The 23,932-nt window shown below is 36.0% G+C and overlaps 1 protein-coding gene and 1 pseudogene across 5 annotated transcripts in view; both read right to left on the bottom strand.

Annotated features, from left to right (window-relative positions):
* Nucleotides 1-23,932, bottom strand: part of PPP1R12A (protein phosphatase 1 regulatory subunit 12A) — a 137,243-nt gene that overhangs the window by 56,631 nt on the left and 56,680 nt on the right. For all 5 annotated transcript variants that reach the window (XM_074325370.1, XM_074325372.1, XM_074325374.1 and 2 more), the window contains 2 exons: nt 14,676-14,794; nt 4,295-4,454 (listed from right to left, as the gene is read on the bottom strand). In XM_074325370.1, the coding sequence (XP_074181471.1) occupies nt 4,295-4,454; nt 14,676-14,794 (279 nt within the window). The remainder of the gene's footprint in view (nt 1-4,294; nt 4,455-14,675; nt 14,795-23,932) is intronic.
* LOC109457974 (uncharacterized) lies at nt 18,220-19,859 on the bottom strand (annotated as a pseudogene).

The following is a 23,932-nucleotide window of genomic DNA, read 5'->3' as shown; positions in this document are numbered from 1 at the left end:
TTTATACCATGCGAGTTAACAAAAATTGGCAATATAATTCTCTTTTTATAGTTCAATACCCCTTCTCCTCAACAAATTAACTAGGGCAAACGAAAGTAATACTCAGAAAACACTGGCAAAGAGGATCTTGAGCTACTGCCATAATAATACATTAAGCTTTAATTAATGCCTAATGACTGTAAGTCTTAAATAGTTTGGTGTGACACTGATTAATTCTTGTTAATATGTTTTGTAATTAACATTTTCAGAGGAAAGCCTATGATTTTTCCAGGTGAGATCCAAAACTACTGAATCATTTGTACGTTAAACTGATTTATTGCAGGACATGTCCTCAGGTGTCCATATGATACAGCACACCAGGTTAAATGTATTCTAAAAATACACTGGGCATCAAACAAGCTCATTTTGTAGTGTTTTTGTTGCCTTACAGTTGAAGAACTGGTTTATGAATGTTTCATGAACCTTTATGATCTTCTATGGGAAATTTTCATAGGAAAATGACAATCTGACTATTAGGAACAAAGCAAAACAAATATTCCAAGAGGTCATGTCTACTTTTCTGCAGCAGTAGACAGCAAATATTCCAATCATCAACAAAGCTAGAAAATAGAAATACATTTTATTACAACACAAAGAATTGCACAAAATATGTTAGTATGCCCTTCTAACTGTATATTGACATCGACCTTTATTTTATTTAGAAATTGAGCTCCCAGAGAGCAAAGAATGGCTCTATAAATTGCACAAAGCACAGCCTCACACACACAGGCGAAACACTAAGTACTTCACAACTCAGGAAATCTGGTGACCTTTACCTTACTTTCCAAGACACTGAGCTTGAGAACAACTTCTTTTTACCTAAGGATGAGGTAGTGACAGCTAACACATAACCATTTATTTATGCTTTAGAAACTGATTCCCTAATGCTTAGTATCTAAAGTACCTAATGCTGTTTCCAATTCTGGCTCCATAAGAGAACCATCTGAAGAGTTTATTAAGAAAAAAAAAAAGATTGCCCAGCTCCACCCCAGCATATTGGAAGATGGGCCCTGGAAATCTGTATTTTTTTTAAAAAAATATTTCATTTGCTCATTTGTGAGATTGAATTTTTTTCATGTGTTCATTGACTGCTCCAGTTCTTTCTTTTTCCTTTTTTATGGGGGGTGGGGTGAGGGGAACAGGACTTTATTGGGGAACAGTGTGTACTTCCAGGATTATTTTTTTTTCCAAGTCAAGTTGTCCTTTCAGTCTTAGTTGTGGAGGGCGCAGTTCAGCTCCAGGTCCAGTTGCCGTTGCTAGTTGCAGGGGGCACAGCCCACCATCCCTCGCGGGAGTCGAACCGGCAACCTTGTGGTTGAGAGGATGCGCTCCAACCAACTGAGCCATCCGAGAGCTCAGCGGCAGCTCAGCTCAAGGTGCCGTGTTCAACCTTAGTTGCTGGGGGCGGAGCCCACCATCTCTTATGGGACTCAAGGAATTGAACTGGCAACCTTGTGGTTGAGAGCCCACTGGCCCATGTGGGAATCGAACTGGCAGCCTTTAGAGTTAGGAGCATGGAGCTCCAACCGTCTGAGCCACCGGGCCGGCCCTGGAAATCTGTATTTTTAACAAGTCCCCCATATAATTCTCCTATCATTGCCTGTCACCTGCAGACCAACATTTAAGAGCCATCGATCTTGTGAAGAACAGGCTAACACATATAAACCCAGAGATTTAAGTTAAAAAAAAAAATACATCCATTAACGTATACGTTACCAGAAACTTTATAACAGAGACAGAAATAATACTGGGATATAAGATAAAAACAAATCTCCCATTGGAAAATATGAACTATAGTACTATTAAATAGCCTGAATGATGTCAAAATATAAGTACTTGGGAGTTTGTGTGGAGAGGAAAGAGTCAGGAAGGTAGATACACCTCCCCCTTAACCCCCCAACCACAAACATATAGTTCTCTTTATATGCCAGGCCATACAAAGACACTCAAAAATGTAAGACAGTACTTATTGTATTCAAGGAGCTTCTGATGGAGGACAAAAGTTAAGTAAAACAATCAACCCTCACAGATTCTGTGATGGAGATGCAATGGGAGTACAGAACTGAGAAACATCAAAATCAATTGAATGGTGTTGTATGTGTTTGGGAGGAGGGGTAAGTGGGGAGATTACATTTGAAAAAGATATCTTCTATTTATTTTTCATTTCATATGTACTTTTATATATTTATTTTCATAAGTAATATATTCACAAGGTTCAAAAACATAAAAGAATAAATGGCTACATAGGAAAGTCACTCTCCCACTGCTGACCTTTAGTAACCAGATTCCCCTCCCTATACATAACCATACTAATTTTGATTGTGTCCTTAGAGAAATTTTAGGCATATAAGCAAATACAATTAAAAATATTTTAAATAACAGAAATGTATACTTCTCTCTTTGGTTTCAACACTTAATACTAGTGCTCTTTCCATATGTTTGTAATGTTTTAATTGATACAGAGTATTCAAGTGAAAGGATGTATCATAATCTTTTCAACTATTCTCCTACTATTATAAACAATGCTGCTATGTGAGTGTGAGAATACCTTTAAAAAAATACTCCCAAAGGTAGAAGTGCTAAGTCAAAGAGTAATTGTTACTTTGACAGAATTTGCTCAAGTGTCATTTATACTTCCACCAGTAATGTAAGAGGGCTTTTCCCTGAACGTTGCCAATGCAGGGTACCAAATGTTTTGATCTTTGTCAATATGATAGATGAAAAATGGTAATTCATTATAGCTTTATCTGCACGTATTATGAATGAGGTTGAGCATTTTGTTGTTGTTGTTGTTATAAGCTTAAGAGCCCTAAACTGAGCCAAAGGATTGAAAGGAATTTGCCTCCAAGTTGAAGAGATGGTGAATAAAGATATCTAGACAAACAAGAGCAGGCATTAAGACATCATAACAGAACTTCAAGAAGATATATAGCTGGAATAATGCATGCTTGAGGAGCAATGGTAGCAGCTTAGTTTAAAAGAGGAACCAGTGGTCAGATGACAAATGGTCTTACGTGCCAAGCTGAGGAATTTAATATATACGCTGACCTCCACTGAGAATCTTAATGAAGGATTTTAAGAGCCTGGATAACCTAATTGCAAAGACCACTTGGAAGAAGTCTAGAAACCTATTTTACAATGTAATCCAATGTGTGTGTGTGTGTGTGTGTGTGTGTGTGTGTGTGTGTGTTGTATGTTTACAGAAACAAGAGTTTTAAGAAACAATATTTACCTTTACCATATGCAATACTACTTGATATTTTCAATTCTCTCTTTAAAAAATGCTGTTGGTGACTAAGTTCATTTCATGACCTGCTAATGGGGTCTGAAAATTTGAAAAGTTTTGGATTAGACAGAAACAAATGTGGGACAAGAAAACTAATTAAAAGTTAACTTACTACTCTAGGAAAAGGCTTAAGCTATTGAAGTGAGTAGGGATTGAACAGAGGAAATCTGGAAATAGCTGACCCACTTAAACTTCACCGTTTTTACTGAGGAGAGGGAATAAGAACGTGGTATTAGAAGCCCAAGAGAACAAAAGGGTGCAGCTGATTTTGCTGAGGGCCAATCTTACTTCCTTTCACATACATACATATAACAAAAGTTATACAAGGAATCATTGTTTTCACATAGTTGCCAACACCTTTGTATTGCATAAGTGAAAAACAAAACAAAAAATTATTGTGACATAAAGAAGCTTTGTTCCAAGGAAATTTGCTGATCAATGTATTTGCTGATCAATAAGTTGCTTATGGCTTGACATTTAATATTATGCTAATAGCATTCGAGTCTCAATGTTCATGTAGTAAAAAGAAACTGTATTTTAGATAAATTACAGGTAAATAAATATTCAATAGGAACCAAGCTCTCAGAATATATTAACAGAAATATGTTTATATATGACACTGTTCTTAGTCTCAGCAACTAGAGTCAGACAATCTGGGAATCTCAAAATGACTCTGTAATAATGTATTAGCTCAGAAGGTAGCACATAGTGGTTGTCTGACACTTAAATTTAACTTACTGGAAAATTAAAACTAAAGAAAACAACAGCAGAAAAATCAAAATTTGAGAGTCAAAGAAAGAGCTTTAGAAACAAAGCAATAATATCCAAGGTAGTTTTTCTTTCTATAAATGTACACTGAATAACATTTATAAGCTGTTTCAAAATGTTTGCAGGTATCTTAAGAAAAGGAATAATGAAATAAAGAAAACAAACCAAAGTAGGAAAACAACTGTGAAAAACAATACTTACTTTAAAACTTCTGTATAGCCTTTAGCAGCTGCAACGTGAAGTGCTGTACCTCCAGATTTTGCATGTCGGACGTCATTTATGTGGCCACTATTCAGCCACTGTCTTGCATCTCTTAGCATTATCCGTTCTTCTTCCTTTCGAGCTGCTTCTATGTCAACCCCTGATAAAATTAAAATTGTTTTTAGTTTTTCTTCATAGAAAACGCTCTTTCTATATGATGGGAAATAAAATTATCTAAAATATTTCAAGTTTAAATGAAAACAAAAAGTGAAATTATACTTTTGAAAACTGGACTGCTGATAACAAACTGGTTAAAGGCAGAAATGTGGGAAGATTGTAGGTATTTTTAGCCTTCTTTACTTATAGTTTAGTTCTCGTCCTACAATATCATTTTGGCTCTCTTTTGACCTATTCTGATTATTCATTTTGTTTTTAAAAATCTGAATATTTCTCTAGGTATACCATCTCTTGGTCTAAAAAATGCTTTCTAAAAAAATCAATCATAGGTAATTAAGTCTCAAATGTCTATCTACTGCTTTGACCAATTCTATGAACTCCAGCCTACTAGATATAAATGTTTATTGTACACTTCAACTTGGAGGTGCTGTCTTGATCTAAAATTGACTAGACCTTAAAACAGATTACTTCTCTACCAAACTCTCTTTCCTTTTCCAACATAGTACATTGTTCATATCATTAGTTTTATAATTTTAATAACTTATATAGATGTTCATTAATTTAAAAGAATTCATTAAGCACTGTACTAGGCGGACATAATAATAATAATAGGAGTGGGGAGATTTCATAAAGGAAAAGGATGCTATAGTTGTTACCTTCAAAGAGATCAACTTCCTGAGAAAAAAATTAAAATAGAAAACATAATCCTGAAATTCATGAATGACTTCATGTTGTCTTATGGGTTCACCTGCTATTTATTTAATAAACAGCACATACCACAATGTACTTATTATCTACACTTACTTGAAGATCATGAGTTTCTTTTCTATGAATTTATTAAAGGTAAAGATACTGCTTTTTTTATCTTGTATTCCCATTGTATGAGGATGAGTACCTGATACCAAGTAAAAGGGATAAGTAAATGTTTACTAAATGAGTAATTAATTAACGAGTGAAAAACAATTATACACACACATGTCCTCCGTTAAGATCTCTCCTATAATTCACATTCATGTGTCCAACTACCTGTCCAGGACTTTTTTTTTGATTGATTTATTCATCCATCCATCCATGCATGTATCCACCCAATCATTCAATATGTATTAAGCGCCTACTATGTGTCAGGTACCTTTATAAGGTCCTATGGGTACAGAAGTTAACTTATTATATGGCAGAAGATGATCTATGAAGAAAACTGAAGCAGGTAAAAGGACAGACGATAATGAAAAAAGAGGTGTTACTTCATAGGGGTTGGTGTCGAACAGTCTCTTTGATAAGGTGACACTTACATCAAGAAGTGAAATGAGTGACAGTCGTACTGAAACCTGGGAAAACATTCCAGGCAGAGGGAAGTACTAGCAGGCTCTGAGGTAGAAGCCTGCTTGGCCTGTTTTGTTTAGAAGGCTCGGGTATCTACAATGGACAGGATGGCCTGAGCTGGCTTAATGGGATCACTTAAACTGAAAATTAAGAGTAGAAACTGAGGTATTAATTTGGAGGCTACTGCAATAATTCAGGCGAGAGATGATGATTATTAAAACCACAGTAGTAGCAGTGAAGTTGGTAAAGAGGTTAGATTTTGGATTCTTCAAAGCACACCGACAGAATCTGCTGTTAGTTTGGATGTAGGAGAAAAAGAGAATTCAAGGATGAATCACAGGTTTTTGGCCTGAGCAATTTGAAAAACTAAATTTTCAATATAAAAAATGTGAAGTTTGAGATGCCCTAACAGACATGTAACTGGAGATATCAAGTAGTCAGTTGGATATCTGAGCCTAGAGAACAGAAATGATGTTAAGACTAGGCTAATAATATAATAAAATAATATGCCACGGGCACCTCAACTCAAGGCTAAAATCTTACCTCCGTTTTCCCCAGCCCATCTGCTTGCTGCTGTCTTGTCCTTACTATACTAGGTACCACCACTTAACCAGCAACCTGGAAGACATCCTTAACCCGTCCCTTTCATCACCAGATTTGGAGTTGCCATCTCCTAGGCCGTCTTCTTGGCCATCTTCGCTCATGTCTTACGTCTCCCACTTTGACTACTCCTACTGGCCTTGAACTCATTCAGCCTCAGTCCCTCCTGATTCATTCCGCATACCAACGTCATACTAGTTTTTCTGTATCAAAATATGATTTGCCTCACTTTTCTACATAAATGGCTCACCTCCTATAAGACAAAGATCAAGCACTGTACTGTAGCACACAAAGCCTTTTATGATTCGGTCTCAACGCTTTTTTAAGTCTCCTCTATCATCACCCAGTGCTCTAACCATCTAGATCACTGCATAGCTCCCCACGTGCATCATGCTTGCATGCTGTTGTGCAAGCTATCACCCTCTCCCTGGATTGTGCTCTTATCTTGCCTGCTTAGCAAATTACCATTTATTCAAGATACAGCTACACTGGTCAATTGAAGCTCCATCTTTAAAAAACCGACTATAATTGAAAAAAAATTTAATTCCAAGATTACACCAGTACAGATAATCTTTAAACTAGAGGTTGTAATCTCATTACCACATGTGAAAGAAACTTGCAGCAAGGATTTCTCAAATAGACTTTATAAAAAATAACAAACATATACACCATAGATAAGTGAACAAAATCTATTATAATCTTTATTTAAAAACTATTACAATTTCCTTAATAAAGCAATTTTATATATTAAAAATTTCCCACCAAAAGATAATCAGCCCATCTTATTTAAGATGCCTTTAATGTAACTCAGAAAAAAAATTATAAAGCCTATAATACGGGGGTGCCAAAAAATGTATACAAGTAGACACTTTGGTCAACGTTGCTCAAGCAGTAGTTGCTGTAATCATAAGTGTCTAGAAGCTGATGGAAACCACTTTGAGAACCTCTTGTAATTGCAGAAGTCAAATGTGATTTGTATTCATCTTTTGTTGTTGGTATATATTGAATATTATCATTTTAATACAGTTTTTCCTTCTTAAAATGTGTATACATTTTTTGGCACCCTCTGTACATTAAAAGTAACTTTTTTACACCCAAAAAATAAACAATCCAATTAAAAACTGGGCAGAAGACCTGAATAACCATTTCTCCAAAGAGGACATACAGATGGCCAATAGACACACAAAAAGATGCTCAACGTCACACTGGTTAGAATGGCTGTCATCAACAAACAAGTGTTGGCGAGAATGTGGAGAAAAGGGAACCCTTGTGCACTGTTGGTGGGATTGCAAACTGGTGTAGCCACCATGGAAAACAGTATGGAGGTTCCTCAAAAAATTAAAACTAGAACTACCTTATGACCCAGCTATTTCACTCCCGGGTATTTATCCAGAGAAATGCAAAACATTAATTTGAAAAGATATATGCACCCCTATGTTTACCGCAGTGTTATTCACAATAGCCAAGATATGGAAATGGAAATGCCCATCAATAGACAATTGGATAAAGAAACTGTGGTACATATATACAATGGAGTATTACTCTGCCATAAAAAAGAATGGAATCTTACTATTTCCAACAACATGAATGGACCTAGAGGATATTGTACCAGGTGAAATAAATCAGACTGAGAAAGACAAACACCATATGATCTCACTTATATGTGGAATCTAAAGAACAGAACAAACAAACAAAAAAACCAACCCAGAAACAGACTCATACAGAGAACAAACTGATGGTTGCTAGAATGGGGGTGGGGGGGGTTCGGGGGGTGGGTGAGAAGGTGAAGGGATTAGGAAGTACAAATTGGTACTTTACAAAACAGTCACAGGGATGGGAAATACAGACAATAATATTGTGTCAGATGGGTAATAGACTTACGGGGGGGATCACTTTACAAATTATGTAAATGCCTAACCGCTATATGCTGTTCACCTGAAACTAGTATGAAATAATATTGAATGTCAACTATAATTAAAAAAACATAGTCATAGAATGTACAGTGCAGGGAATATAGTCGATAGTATTGTAACAGCTATGTAGTGTCAAATGGTTAGTAGACTTGTTGGGGTTACCACTTTGTGAGGTGCGTAAATGTCTAATCACTGTTGTTTTGTATACCTGGAACTAATAAAACAAATGATCTTTTTACTAAATGATTTTTCTCAGACTGATTTTATTTTCTTATGCTTTATTCATTTACTATGTCTTTTAAAACATGGATCTCTTTATTATCTATGTTTTTGGCTTTCACCAACTTAAACCTTCTAACTTTCACTGTTCCAAATTTCCTCTGGACTTGAAATAAAAAATACCTACTTGTTGTTGTAGGTTTATATACTTTTATATTATATTCATATAATTACAAAGCAATTACCCTTTTTTGCGTCCAAATCGTGCTCTTAAATGAATTACATAAAAACAAAAGTTTACAATTAAAGTATATCTGAAGGGGCACTTTCTTATGCTTAAGAAGATTCAGTTAGAAAACTAGTCCCTTGTTATTAATTTTTTTAAAAAAATATTACTGATTATATATAGTTATAGACCCTACTTAGTTCATTAAAATTTTTAAAAAAATTCATTGTACCATATATTACAATACTTGCTTTCTAATCCCAGTGCTTTAACTAGATAGTGACCTTGAGAAAGCCACAACTTTAAATATTAGGATAATGGGTTAAGAACACAGACACTGAAACTAGGCTTCGGGGTTTCAATACCTGATCTACCACTACTACATTATCTTGGGCAAGACTCTTTAATCTATGCTAATGCTCAGTCTCTTTATTTGTAAACTGGGGTAATTAAAGTACCTATCCCATAGAGTTGTTGTGAGGATTAAATTAATTGATGTATGTGACTGCTTAGATCAGGAGTAAGCACTAAGGTGTTAACAATCATTATAAGGTCTAAAAGTCTGTGATTCTACTTCTGTTTTTTTGTTTTATGGTCCAATAGAAAGAAAATCCTATAATCCATTTAACTGGACTTTAATTTACCTACTATAATCACAGGGGTTTTAAACAATGAAAACAATAGATATTAAAACTAAATTGGGTATGACATAATAAAGTAATCAGACTATTTAACATCTGTCACTACTATTAAAAAAACAAAACAAAACAAACAAAGCAGTAAATTTTAGATCGAAATGTAGCCAGATCTTTTAGGTAAGAAAAAATAAAATCAAACTGGAATTTGGTCAGCTGAGAAATATAAAATTTGACTTGTGTCACAAACAAAATAAAGAAAAATTGCATTAAAATATAAACCAGAAATAGTTTTAGCTATTGTTCAATCATTACTATTTTCAAAGGCAATTTACTTAAACATAAGTTGTTATTGATCAAATATATTAGAGTAAGAACTAAGAACCAAAAGAATGATTAAAGAATTTAAAAGCATTAAATAATAACTTATACCAGGATAAACAATTTGAGAAATCTTATTATTAGATACATATTTAGAGTGTGTTTTTTGTAATTATTAAAATCTGTTAGATATGTCTCTATTTTATGGTTTCTTTGGAATATAATTATGCTATATAAATTCATGTATTCCCATTATATAACAAAACAAACATTAAGTATTTTCTAGGAGACATTTTTAATAAAACGTAGTCTGGTACAGTAATGAAGAATGTGGGCTCAAGTTATGTCATACTGTTTGGCACTGAACTACAGCACCACGTCCTACCTGTATGACCTTGGGCAAATCATTGAGTCTCAATTTCTCATCTGTAAAATGGGGATAATAGTGTTGACTTCTTAGAATTGCTCTGAGGATGAAATGAAATGATATAATGCACATAAAAAGTTCTTTGCTCAATGCCTGGCCTATAATCAGCATTAGTAAGAGTTAGCTACTATTATTAGATTGGTGCAAAAGAAATTACGCTTTAAAAGGTTAATAACTGCAAAAACTGCAATTACTTTTGCACCAACCTAATATTAGCTCTTCACTTTTCAGTTCCAGGGTCATCTCATCTACCTTTCCCCAGAATTCTCCCCCATGTAATATTCTCCCAGATTTACATTTCCCTTCCTGACATCTCCTAATTTCCAACAGTGCACTAAACACTGTCATCTAGATATCCTTCAGGCACCACAAGCTCAATATATCCCAAAACAAACTCATGTATTTCCTAAATCTGTTCCTGCTTCATCTCACAATTTCCTATATAAATTCATCCAGTCATCACTTCTTAAACTGAAAACTTCAGGAGGCAAATGAGTTCTTCCTTAATCTCCACATTCAATTCTTCACCAAAGTGTTTTAATTTTACTTTAATATTTCCTCTTTAAAAGTAATCGTTATGGCTCTTACTTTCACCTGAACTAATATTTAAGAGCCTTCAAAGAAGGCATGTCACCATGCACTCCCCCCACCCCCATCCCCATTTTAATTCATCCTCCAAACCATCATCAGTTTTATTACTAAAAACCAAATCCAACTGGGTTAATTTCCTGCTGACATCTTTGTTGCATCTGTCTAATGCCTACAAAATTGATGTCCTTCCCCATAGGGCTCTGGGATAATCATTTCAGTTCTCACCTCCAACTCCTAATTCCATCCTGACTTTCTATCTCCATTACAATTCTAATGAATTCTTCACATAGAGCAGGCTATGTCTCCAATTCCTTTCCTTTGCACATGCTAATAGCCCTGGCTGACATGACTTTGCTGTCCACCACCTCCCTCCGCTGTCAAGGAAACTCCTTCTCAAATGTCATCATTCTGACTAGTGTAAGCAGTTAGTCATAGCCTTTTCTGTTCTCCCACAACATCCTGCTCCTATCTATATTTTAGCACATAGGACACTGCACTGTAATGTGGTTTGTATATGTGCCACTTCTACTTCATTGTGAAATTCTTAAGAACAAAGGTTGTCTTCTTTTTTCTTCAATACATTTCCTAGCACATTAATCAATACTGAATGAATCATTTTAATTAAAATCAGCATTGCTAACAATAGAAGGAAACCAAAGGAAAGATGTTTTCAGTACATCTCCATGCATTTCTTATGTCATATTAATCACTAGCTAATATTAGATAGTATAAAAAGATTTTAACCGTTGTTTTACAGGAAACTGTTATCTGGCCACTCATTTGGGCAAGATGGGCAGATAAGGTACTCACTCTTCTTTCTAGGTTGTGTGCTTGGTATCTATTTTTCTGGTTTTCTCAAGTCTTGAAGATCCCACTACTCCAGAATGCCTGCCTAGAACATAGTTGTTAGAAGCTGTTCTGTGTACGAGTACTTATCTAAGCCTCAGTTTATGACTATTTTTCTAACGTGTGTGTTTTGTTTCTCCTGGGCTCCAGGTTATCTTCAACCATTTGTTATAATGCTTCATTCTATTTAGGCATTTAAATATTCCCAGTTTTAGTGCCTAAGATTTTTTTTTTTAAACAACTGAGTAGTCATCATGAATTTTCCTAATCACAAGAAATAAAAATCTCTTTTTAACGGACTGGCCTAGCTTCTATTCCTTTGCGTCTATTTCCTGATGAACCACACTTCGGCAGGAGTCTACCCTCTACAGCAATATCCATATCCTTCCTTTATCTTTTAACTTTAGCAAAACACAGTTGCCTTCTGATAATACCCATTTAATCACTGCCATAATGAAATATAGTAGAAATAACATACAGTAATTTCATTAATTTCTATATTTTTAATTGTAAACTACACATGAAATTTACCATCTTAATAACCATTTTTTAAGTAATAGTTCAGTAGTGTTAAGTAAAATGATAGGGTCTCCAGAACTCTTTTCATCTTGCAAGACTTAATGCTCTACCCATTAAACAACAAATCCCATTCCTACCTCCTCCTGGCTCCCAACAATCATCATTCCACTTTCTCTATGAATTTGACTACTTGAGGAACCTCATATAAGAGGAATCATTCAGCATTTGTTTTTTATTTCACTTAATGTAATATGCTCAAGGTTCATCCTGGCTGTAGCATGTGTCATTATTTCCTTAATACGGAAAAGTATTCCATTGTTTATTTGTGTGTGTGTGTGTGTGTGTGTGTGTGTGTGTGTGTATGTATCACATTTTGTTTATCCATTCATCCATTCATCTGTTGGTTGGCGACCATCTTTTGGTTATTGTGAATAATGTCACAAATATCTCTTTGATACCTTCCTCTTAATTCTTTGGGTATATACCCAGAAGAGGAATTGCTGGATTATACACATATATATTATATATAAAGTAACTACTTTATCATGGTATAATTCATACACCATTTAAAGTACACAGTTCAGTGATTTTTAGTAAATTTTTAGAGTTGTGCTACGATTACTACAGTTTTAGAACACCTATCACTCCTAAATCTACCCATAAGCAATCACTTCTCATTTATAAATTGACACCACCCAAAATTTATATCTCCAGCCAGTACCTCTCTCTACTCACGTATTCAACTACTTGGATATCTAATAGGTAAAAAAACAAAAAAAAAAACTTAATATGATTTGAACCTCTTAACTTTCCCTACAAAACCTACTTTCCCCACATTATTCACCTCTCAAATAGAAACTTTATCCATTCAGTTGCTCAAACCAAAAATCTTAGAATTGCCCCTGCCTTCTTCTTTCTTACACACCCTACACTTAATCACTCAAATCTGTTGCCACGCAGCAGCCTATCTGTCTGTCCCCTCGTACCTACCCCTAAAGAAAGAAGAGTCTGTGAGACGGATCCTTTCAGGGACTTTGCTTCACCTTTGTGCTTACACCTTATGTCTCCGTTTGGCCCCAGGGGATGGCTGGTCAGCCAATGATGAGTAAGATTGGGGTGGGGGGACAACTCAAGCCAAGCGCAGTTGAATGGGGACCAACAGGAGAACCCACAGGGTTCACAGAGGTGGGCACAGCCCCCCACCTTCCCCCGGCTAAGGAAGGAGAGCCTCTGCCTCAGTGGCTGCATTCCTTCCCACAACCTGCAGGGGAAGTGACTCAATGATGTGCTCTCGGTCTATTCATAAGCATAAAGGTTTTGTCCCTTGGGGAAGTACATACATCCTGAGACTTACAGTCCAGCTGCCTGCAGGCAAGGGTGATTTGCTTAAATCAGTTTCCTATTATAATATGTGGGATTCACAGATCTTGAAATTGACAAGCTTTATCTCCTTTACTTCCCCACCTAACTAATAAAAGCTATGCGTAGGCTTATTGGGGTCCAGTCCTTGAGGCTGGAGTCCCTTGGCCCCGCTTGCACTCTATTCATGGCTACTGTCTTTTCTTAATCCTGCGCTGTCCTCCTCGCTCTACACAACCCTCGCCGCATAGGACGCGACACAAATCCTCTTGATCATTCAAAACGATATCTAAAATCCAACCTCTCCTCATCACTTTGTCTACTACTACTCTGCTTCTGCTACTGCCATTCTACTTCTGCCCTTACTTTCCTACAATCTTTTCTCAACACAACAGCCACAGAGATCCTTTCTGAAGTCAGACAGATCATGTCACTTCTCTACCTCAAACCCTCCCATCTTTGCACTCGTTGCTTCTGTGCCTGGAATGTTCTTTCCCCAGTGTCGTGCTCGGAGGCCTTCTCGCCGCGCCATCTTTCAGGCGGGGCGGCCTGCGGGGTCTCTGCTCCAGCTCCCCACACAAGAACGCAGAACATGGTGAGGCTGAAAAGGAACAGAGTCGAGAGAGTGGAGAAGAGTTGTCCGTCGGTCGGTCGGTTGGCGGAAAAGCGGACGGCAGGTCGGCGTCTGGTGGGCCCAGCCTCCAGTGAGACTGTGGTGGTATGGCTCCCCTACCTATGGCTCCGTGGGTGTTCCTTTTCTGCCTCACCATATCCTGCGTTCTTGTGTGGGGAGCGGGAGCAGAGACCCCGCAGGCCGCCCCGCCTGAGAGAGGGCGCCGCGAGAAGGCTTCCGCGCACGACACCCAGATTCACATGATTCATCCCCTCATCTCATTCAGATCTGAGCTTAAATACCACCTAATCAGTGAGGACTTCTTGACTGCTCTGTTTAAATTTACAATGTGTCACCTTCACCCTATACACTTCTTATCCTCTCTGCCTGTTTTATTTCTCTTCAAAGCTTATTACCACAGAATATTAAGAAGATGCAGAATTGAGAATGATGTACTTTTTCAAATAGAATCACACTGCACGTTAGGTAAGCTGATTTTTCAGCTTACCATGGTTGTCCTTTAATGTCAACAATCATTTTATTGAAAAAGTCAAGTATCATATTCTTTCTAAAACCGTTTTAAACACTTTTCCCATTTAAGTTGCTGTTAGTTACCTTGCCGATTAACTTCATTTTGAAGGAGCTCCTCCATCGCCTCCTCCTCAGCAATATCTAAAGGCGTGTCTCCCTCACTGTTGACGGCCCCTACGTGTGCGCCCTGACCAATCAAAAACCTGTAAAATCAAAGGGAAAACAGTTAAGCAATGAGTATATCACTGAAATAAGACTAAATGCACAGCCAATGAAGAAAACTCCTACATAAACACAGCAATAAAAACCAAGGATAGTATATGTATTACACAATTTTTAAAAGACTACCATGGAGCATGTTTTGTTTTTGTAATTTGTATTTCTTAACTTTTCTATTATGTACACACATTGCTTTACTAACACAAAATAATGTTTAATAGTAATTAGAAAGTCTTTCATAGGATCACTTCAGGCTGTCTCCACTGCGATTTTTCATTGTCTCCATACCGACTGGTTTCCTAACCGAATTCCATGCTCCCAGTCTCATGCCATAAGCAACAGTTCTTAACGTGGGACCCATGGGCAAAATATAGCAGACCATTCAACTCACACAGGTATCTTAAAATATTATTTATGCTCATCACTATTTTGAAATTAATTATTAGACCAACCATTAGGTCTTCTTACTTAATGTGTCAAAGAAGCACATATATAACTATACCACCACAAATGTGTTTTTCTAATATTTTGATAAATGAAATCCAATATAATTGGTTTTTCATTGTACTTGTATTTTATGCATCCAAAACACAATCCTGAGAAAATGTCCACAGACTTCATCAAACCTGCCCAAGGGATCCAGATACAAAAAAGCTTACCAATCTCTTTCATTGTGTCAACCACACATCTCCTAGAATCATCTATTAGGTTGATGCAAAAGTAATTGCAGTTTTTGCAATTACCGCAATTACTTTTGCACCAGCCTAATGTTTAACATGACCAGTGTCAATTCCCAACTTAAAAATTTTTGAATGGTTGTAGCATACTAGGAGAAAACACACATGGCCTTAAATAATTTAGTTTTATATTCCTTTTCAGCCTCATTCCTCTTCTTTCCTGTGTCACACTTTAGGCTTCAATAAGGAACTGTTTATAGTTCCAAATTAAACCATGCTCTTTGGCATCCCTGATTTTACCTTTCTGTATGTAAAGAATGAGCTTTTTTTCTCTATGTCCCTAACCAACTTAACTCTTATCTGTATTTTTTTTCAGACTACATAAAAATATTCTCATTATAAAAACAGTAAAAAAAAAAAAAAAGTTAAAAAAAGAAAGAACTTCTTTATACCTCTTCTTCTACGACGATCCCTTCTCACATATATATTATCAATAGTAAGGCAAGTATGTTTCCAGTACCTTTGCTCTTAATTTATATATGGGTGTATATAAACATATATACAGTTACTTTTGAGGTTCTTTTTATAAAACAAAAATTAATGGGACTATTTTAAATGCACTGTAATACAATGCTTCCCCCTTCCAATAGCTGTGAATATTCCACAGTATGACTGGATCACACTTTTATTTAATACCATCCTCCTAATGGACATGTTCTGAAATGGACACTTGATATTATCAATCTTTAAAAATTTTCCGAGCATGATGTGAATAAAACATTTTATCATTGTTTTAACTTGTTATTTCCTAATTACTCATGAGGTTAAAAGTATTTCGATGTTGACCGGCATTTGTATTTTCTCCTTTTCTGAACTTCTTATTTACATCTTTTCCTTGTACTTCTAATGTGTTCATTAATTCAACAAACACTTATGGGGTGTTGTTATGGACTGAAATGTTTGTGTCTTCTCCAAATTCATGCTGAAACCCTAAACTTCAATGTGATGCTATTAGGAGGTGGGGCTTGTGGGAGGTAATTAGGTTTAGATGAGGTCATGAGAGTGGAGCGCCCATGATGGGATTAGTGTTCTTGCGTAAGAGGAAGAGACTAGCTAGAGCTCACTACTTCCTCTCTGCCAGAGGATACAGCAAGGTGACAGTGATCTGCAAGGCAAGAGCCCTCACCAGACACAGAACCGGCCAGCACCTGTATCTTGGCCTCTGTAGTCTCCAGCACTGGGAGAAATAAATGCCTGTTGTTTCAGCCACCCAGTCTATGGTATTTTGTTACAGCAGCCAAAGTTGACTAAGTCAGGTGTCTGGTATGTATCTCGCACTATGTTTCATGCCAGGAATCCAATGGTAAGCAAAAATAAAGATGGATTTTCCCCTCGAAAGTTCCCAGTTTAGTAGAAGAGTAGATGAATAAAAACTAAGATGTCTTTTTATAAAAGTAATATAGCTATTTATTCAGCCTCTTGTCATGCCAAAACATTTTGTGTATAACCACTATAATTAGCACACCCTTTGTAAGAGGGAAAATTGTACATCAAATTGTATTTCACGCTACCTCAGTATATAAACATGTAAAGCGAAAATGACTTATTAAGTTCTTTTCAAGTTCTTTTAACATTACTAGTAAACAATTCTGCAGGCGATATAAGGCACAAAATCTCGGTAAAATGACAAAGAAAGCGCAATAATGTAATTCTCACCTAAGTTTAACTTGTCATAATTTGTGAAGACTATCCAATGACAAACTTTTAAAATGTTGTATTTACCAAGATTCTGGCAACAGCTTTATGTAACAACACAATATACCACACCTGTCACTCAACTTGTATATGGTTATGTCTCAACTTCAATATGAAGCTGTTACCCCACACCCCTCCCCCCAAAAATAAAAAACTTGCTTTTCACATGCTAAATATCTTAGCAAGAATGCCATTAAATGCAGTAAAGATTGAAGATAGCAAAAATAAAGTTAATAAGAGCTAAACATTACAGCCTATACAAAATTCATACCCCCCAAAAAAAACAAAAAACCACAAACTATTACTGGTTACATAAAATTTTCCTGACTGGGTAAAACATAAAAAAGTATAAAACATGCATTTTAGAATCTTTAGCTATCAAGTTCAATTAAGTACCCGTGTCTATTTGAAATGACTCCTCTCCAAAGCCAAAATGTAGCCAAATTAATTCAAATGTAAGACATTCTAATGCTAAAAAAATCAGTCAGTATTACTGAAGTGGAGGTAAATCCCAGAGCTTCTGGGGTTTTCTCGGACTGCAAAAGGCTGTTTCGCCGGTTACTCAAAGCAGCACATGACAAGAGTCCAAGGATGTCACTAAGCTCAGTAAAGGCTGAGGCTGCCATACCAACTGTGACTCCCCACGAAGCACGGCTACTGTGTCTGCAAAAATAGGACGGATGAGGATAAAAAGCATGCTATTCTTGTAGGTAAAGAAACAGCAATCCACCCTCCTCCAACCCTAGAAGATCCTTCCCTAGGTAAATAAAACATACGAGGGGAAAAATTAAAATACACTTATCTACAGAGTAAGTATTTTGAAATATCAATGTAACCCCTACCTCAAAAACGTTACTTAAAAGCCACCTGATCATTTCTGATTACATCTTAATGATGTACCCAGATTCATTTTCTGTTATCATTAAATACTTATAGTAAAAAATATTAACATTATCCCCAAATATCAACCACTAGTACATGACTGTAGCGTATTATCTCCCAGGGTTATTAAGCAATAGAAGAGAAAAAGACAGATGTTCGAGCAGCAAGCAACTATTACGGCCTTTTTACACAGCGGCATTGGAGTTGCCATTAAATAGTTCCGGAATAATTCTAAAAACAAGAAAATTCATGCATTTTAGAAAATATGGCATAATTTTCACAGGTGTGATTCCCTCAAACACTGCACTTGCGTTTTAAAAGAATCCTGACTTTTATTAATGTTATGGTGAGTCAGGACTTGACATAGCAGCCTTCTTTTTCTTTTTCTTACTGTGTTTCTTATGCTTTATCTTTGTTTTTTTCCTGTTGCTTTTTCTTGTTCTTCACTGCTTTTCTTCTTTTTCACTCATACGCCAATATAATCTGACCTAATAAAGTCTCAGATGATAAAGGTTTTTCTTCAGGATACGTCTCCCTCTTTTCGCTGAGACTTGGAACACCTTTTCTTTCTTTGTTGCATCCTTTGACTTTTCTTTTTTAAACTACTTACTGTCTGACTCCGTTTCTGACTTGGAGCTATCAGAAGGTGGATGTGAATGGTTCTTTTTCTTTTTCCTTATTTCTTATTCTCATTCTCATCTTCAGAATCCAAAGAACTGCTGGAAGAATCAGAGCTTGATGAAGATAAATACCTACCAGATTTCTTTTCTTTTTTCTTTATTGTTTTTCGGACGAGCTCTCATCTCCACTTAATAATTTCTCCCTGTGTTTTATTAGTTCTTTCTTGCAGTTCTCATTCATTTTTTCTTCAAATTCAGCTAATGCCTTGCAGTATTTTTGTTTTCCAGTTGTTCTTTCACTTCTTCCCTGGTAGGCCTTGGTCAATTCAGATAATCTTGGATCATTGGCCCCGAAGACTGGATTGGACCCCTTGATCTGGCCATGGCTACTGGGTTCATATAGATCACCCACGGTGCTGGACTGAGCCCAGTCAGAGGCCGAGGGAGGCCGGGCCAGCAGAACAACCAAAGCGGGCCTGCCCAGGTCCTTGGGTTGACTCCCTATAAGCCTCATGCCAGATAATTTTGTGGTGTCTAGGAGTAAATAATAGGATAATTTGATTTAGTGAGGTCAGGAAAGAATTCTCTGAATATGTAGGTACTAACAAAAATAATGGAAAGACAGTGTGTTCCAGGAAGAGAGAACAAAAGGCACCAAACACTGTGACAGGAAGTGTGTATGGCTAGACAAGGGCCAGGTTCATATTCCCGTGAGTAACTGAAATAAATGATCAATCTCTATATATTTCTGTCTCTGACACCTCACCCCACACACACATGCCTCCAAAGTCGGTGAGTGTTTTTTGGGGTAAGATGCTTACATGATTAGATACGTGTTTCAAAACGATCATTTTGTACAGTATGGAAAATAAATTAGAATGGAGAAAGAATAAAAGGCAGACCAGTTAAGTAGATACAGCAGTAATATAGAAAATCATGTTGGAAGCTTGAATTTGATGGAGGAAATGATGAATTTCAGAGAGACCTAAGAGATACTGGGAGATCAGCTGGATATGAGAAATAAGGGTGAAAAAGGTGTCTAGGATAAAGTGAAGTTCTTGACATATGCTGTAATGGATGGTGGTGCTAATTAATGATATGCAGGAAACTTAAGGTATTCCCTACATCTGACAAATAGCTGTACTACAAATATTTTTCCATATTGTCACTGCCTTAAGAAAAAACTTTCCTTATTTTGTATTTAACTGAATTTTAAAGGTTGTATGAATCAGGTTTGTCAATTTGTCAAGGGCTTTAAGAAGGCCCTTTCCATCTAGCTATATGTATCTACGTGGAGATGTAACTTTTACACACACACACACACACACACACTATACACACAGAAAAAGAATGAAAAAATATACACTATAAAGTTAGTAATTACCTGTAAGAGGTAGGGTTAGGAGGGATTTGTATTAGTTGTATTTCTTCGGTGATAAGAGAAGTAATTTTTGTTATTCAAGTTTTCTGCAGCAAGCTTTGTTTTGTGTGTCAGACCACAAAATGGCTACCATATCATTTCGTAGCCTGACATTTTCACACTTCACAATATGTTGTAAACATTTTTTTCCTGTACAAAGTAATGTTTCATTTTTATGATTTTCATGGTACTTTTACAAACAGAAGTCATACTTGAATTGAGGTTATTTTTTTTTTTAAACTGTAATATGAAACTAAACAAGAACATTTATGTACTGCAAATAAATGAATCTGAAGCAAAAAAGAAGAAAGATGTAAGTGGAGTAAGAAACTGTACTATGCTCCAAGAGAATATGAAATTATTCTGTTAGGCAAAAATCTCAACCAAATAATTAGGGATATTTCCACATAAAACCACTTCTATTTTGTTTAGGTACAGTATTAGAAATCATTCACTGGATATAAAGACTGAGAACAAAAGGAATACCTCAATGTAGCTACTGTGCTTGCAGCAGAGGGAGCTATATATGGGAAGCAGAGTCTCAAGGAAATACAAGGTCAAAGCCAACTACAGACAATCTAAAATTTATATAAACAGGAAGGATGTTAAGAGAAACTAAGACGAGCAAAGCTCCAAAACTACTAGCAGGAAGTAGAGCCCGGAGTACTCCCTGAGCCAAAAGTTTGTGTGTGTGTGTGTGTATACAGACACACATACACACACATGTGCGCGAATACAATTTCCAAGCCTCTTCTGCACTCCTACTATTACTTGCAATGTAAATATATTAAAAAATATATATTAAAATGAATAAAATCCCATGGTATTAATTCTTATCTATCATGAGTAGTCTCAAAAACCATTCACAAATGTTGGTTAGTAGGAAAAAAACCATAAATGTGTAAGTTCTGCAGACTTTGGTTAGACTCCAAACTCTGCCTTGGACAGTAGTGTGACATTCATTAACTTAAAACATTTAAAGCCCTGTTTATAGCTGACTTACAGGGCTGTGTGAAGTTTAAATGAGTCATCTCATGTAATGTCTAAAAATAAAATTAAAATTCTGTTACCACATCATGTAAAATCATGACATTTACAAAGTAATGTTTAAGATAATGTGAAACAAAATATAGCCTATCTGAAATAACACAAATTCACTTTGAGGGACACTGAAAACAGATGCCTAGACTTCCTTCAGAACAAAAAAGCTAGGGTATTCTATTATAAGCAGTTCTTGTGACTGCTAATTAAGAAAAATATACTCTATTTATTTTAAGATTTCTTGGGAAAACAACAACACAAAGATTTCTCAGAGGAGTCCCAAACTGAAAATCAGAAGATTGGGCTGTGTCTCAGATGGGCAACTTTTTGTAATACTTCAGGGGTGTTGGGGCGGGGTGGTGGTGGAAAAAAGCAGGCTTTTATTTCCTTAACGATGGTTAATGATTTCCTCAAGTAATACAAAGGGGGCTAAAATAGGAGATGCCACTTAGTGAATGATGACATTCTTTATAAATTGTGTAAGTCAATAATGGTTAATTACCAGGTTTATTGAGATTTACAATAATCTACAGCTTTGAGTCAACGAATAACCTAACAAAAGATGTAAAATTGTTAACCAAGTTATTGGTTGAAATTTGGACACGGTAAATAAATATTCAGGCAGTATTCTACCTGTTCTAGAATCACTCAGTGTTAACTGAATTTGGAAGACAAATTTTGACAGTGTCTCTTAATTAACTTGGATTCTGAGTTTTGTCAAAAATCAAACTACAGAAGAAATTGAGAAAAAAAAGTTCATTTAAAAATTTTGATCTTTTAATTGAAAATCTTTCTTTAAATCAGAGGCTGAGAACACAGTGATCAGAGACAAGGAGAAAGTAACTTCATCAGCAAGAGCTCGATATACTTAGTGTCCAAATTTAATGAACATTGACTTCCTTATGTACTGCAGGAAAACTAGTATCAAAAGTCATTTTAACCAATACATGAATTTTTAAAATTCAGAGTATAAAGTTAAAAAAGGGAATTCTGTCACATAGATGAACCTCAAGGCCATTATGCTAAGCAAAATAAGACTGCCACAAAAGGACAAATGCTTTGATTCCACTCATATTAAGTACCTAAAAGTTGCCAAAATCACAGAAACAGAAAATAGAAAGGTTGTTACCAAGGGCGGGAAGGAGAGGGATAGGGAAATTACTCTTTAGTGGGTAATTTTTCGAGATGAAAAATTCTAGAGATCTATTGCACAACAATAAACACCACCACTGAATGGTGCACGTAAAAATGGTTAAGATGATAAATGTAATATTCTGTATCTTTAATCACAATAAAAATATTTTTAAAATATCAGGAAGTTTGGATACCAGTGAAATAGTTGTTTCTTGAAAAGCCAAATGAATTACTCAAAGCTATCATATGAGACAGAAGTTATGAAAACTAAGCTATCTGAACTTTTCAAAGATGGGTAAGTAGAACGTTACACTAGTAACTTCAGAAATAAATACTACTTTCTTTTGGAAGTCTCTGAAAGAAACAAAAATCATAAAATAAGTGTAAAAATCTTACGCATCTTCAGTGGGAATGCACTTTGCTATTTCATTTTTGACGTTCTATATCACGTTGAAAATAGTTATAAGAGTAAGAATCCAAACAAAAGTTCTGACTTGGGAATTTTAGAAGTTTTTAAAAAAATAATTTCTTTTCTTTCAGCACTTGACAAATGTGCCACTTCCTTCTGGCCCCCATGGTTTCTGATGATAAATCTGTCATTCAATTTTTTCAAGATGATGCAGTTTCTTTTTCATAGCTTTCAATATTTTTAATTTTTTTAGTTTTTCAGAGGTTTGTATATGGCATGTCTTGGTGTGGACGGCTTTGGTTTATCCTGTTTGGAATATGCTAACCTTCTTGAATCCGCAGGTTAACATCTTTTGCAGTTTGGGTAAGAGTTTGGACATCATTTATCATTTCTTTAACTACTTTTCCAGCCATGCCCTCTTTTTCCTCTTCTTCTGGGACTCCAATAGTACAAACGTTAGCTCTTCATTACAGTCCCATGGGCCACTGAAGCTCTGTTAATTTTGTTTTAGTCTGTTTTCTCTGTCGCTCAGATTCGAATAATTTATTGTTCTATTTTTCAGTTCACTAATTCTTTCTTCTATCTCCTCCATTCTGCTGTTGGGCCTATTCATTGAATTTTTATTATTTTTGCTATTAATTTTTCAGTTCTAAAATTACCATTTGGTTCTTCATATCTTCTATTTCTTTGCAGACTTTCTATTTTTTTTCCTGAGACTTATTTTTTCATTTGTTTCAAGCATACTCATAATTGCTGTTAAAGCATTTTTATGATAGCTGCTCTATAATCTGTGGCAGATAATTTTAAGATTAATGTTGCTGTTATAACAATGTTGGTCTCTATTGATTATCTTCCTTCATTTGAGATTTTCCTTGGTATGACAATTGATTTTCAATTGAAATCTGGACACTTTGAGTAATGTTATGAGACTCCAGATCTTACTGAAATCTATGCCAGCGGGTTTTGTATGGCCCTGCTCCAGCAGAGGAAGGTGGGGAGGTGCCATCTCGTTATTACAATGTGGGGAATAAGTCCAGGTTCCCCACTTAGCCTCCACTGATACCAGAGATGAGGCAGCAGCTTGTTATCTGTGGCTCCTCACCGCACCTTCATTGACACCCCCCTGGCTGAGAAGGGTGTGAGTGCCATTCTCCATGTAGCCTCCCCTGGCACCATGACGGAAG

Source organism: Rhinolophus sinicus, linkage group LG02 (assembly GCF_036562045.2).
Source record: "Rhinolophus sinicus isolate RSC01 linkage group LG02, ASM3656204v1, whole genome shotgun sequence".
In the NCBI taxonomy this organism is placed as follows: domain Eukaryota; kingdom Metazoa; phylum Chordata; class Mammalia; order Chiroptera; family Rhinolophidae; genus Rhinolophus; species Rhinolophus sinicus.
This window is presented reverse-complemented; position numbering and strand designations above follow the sequence as displayed.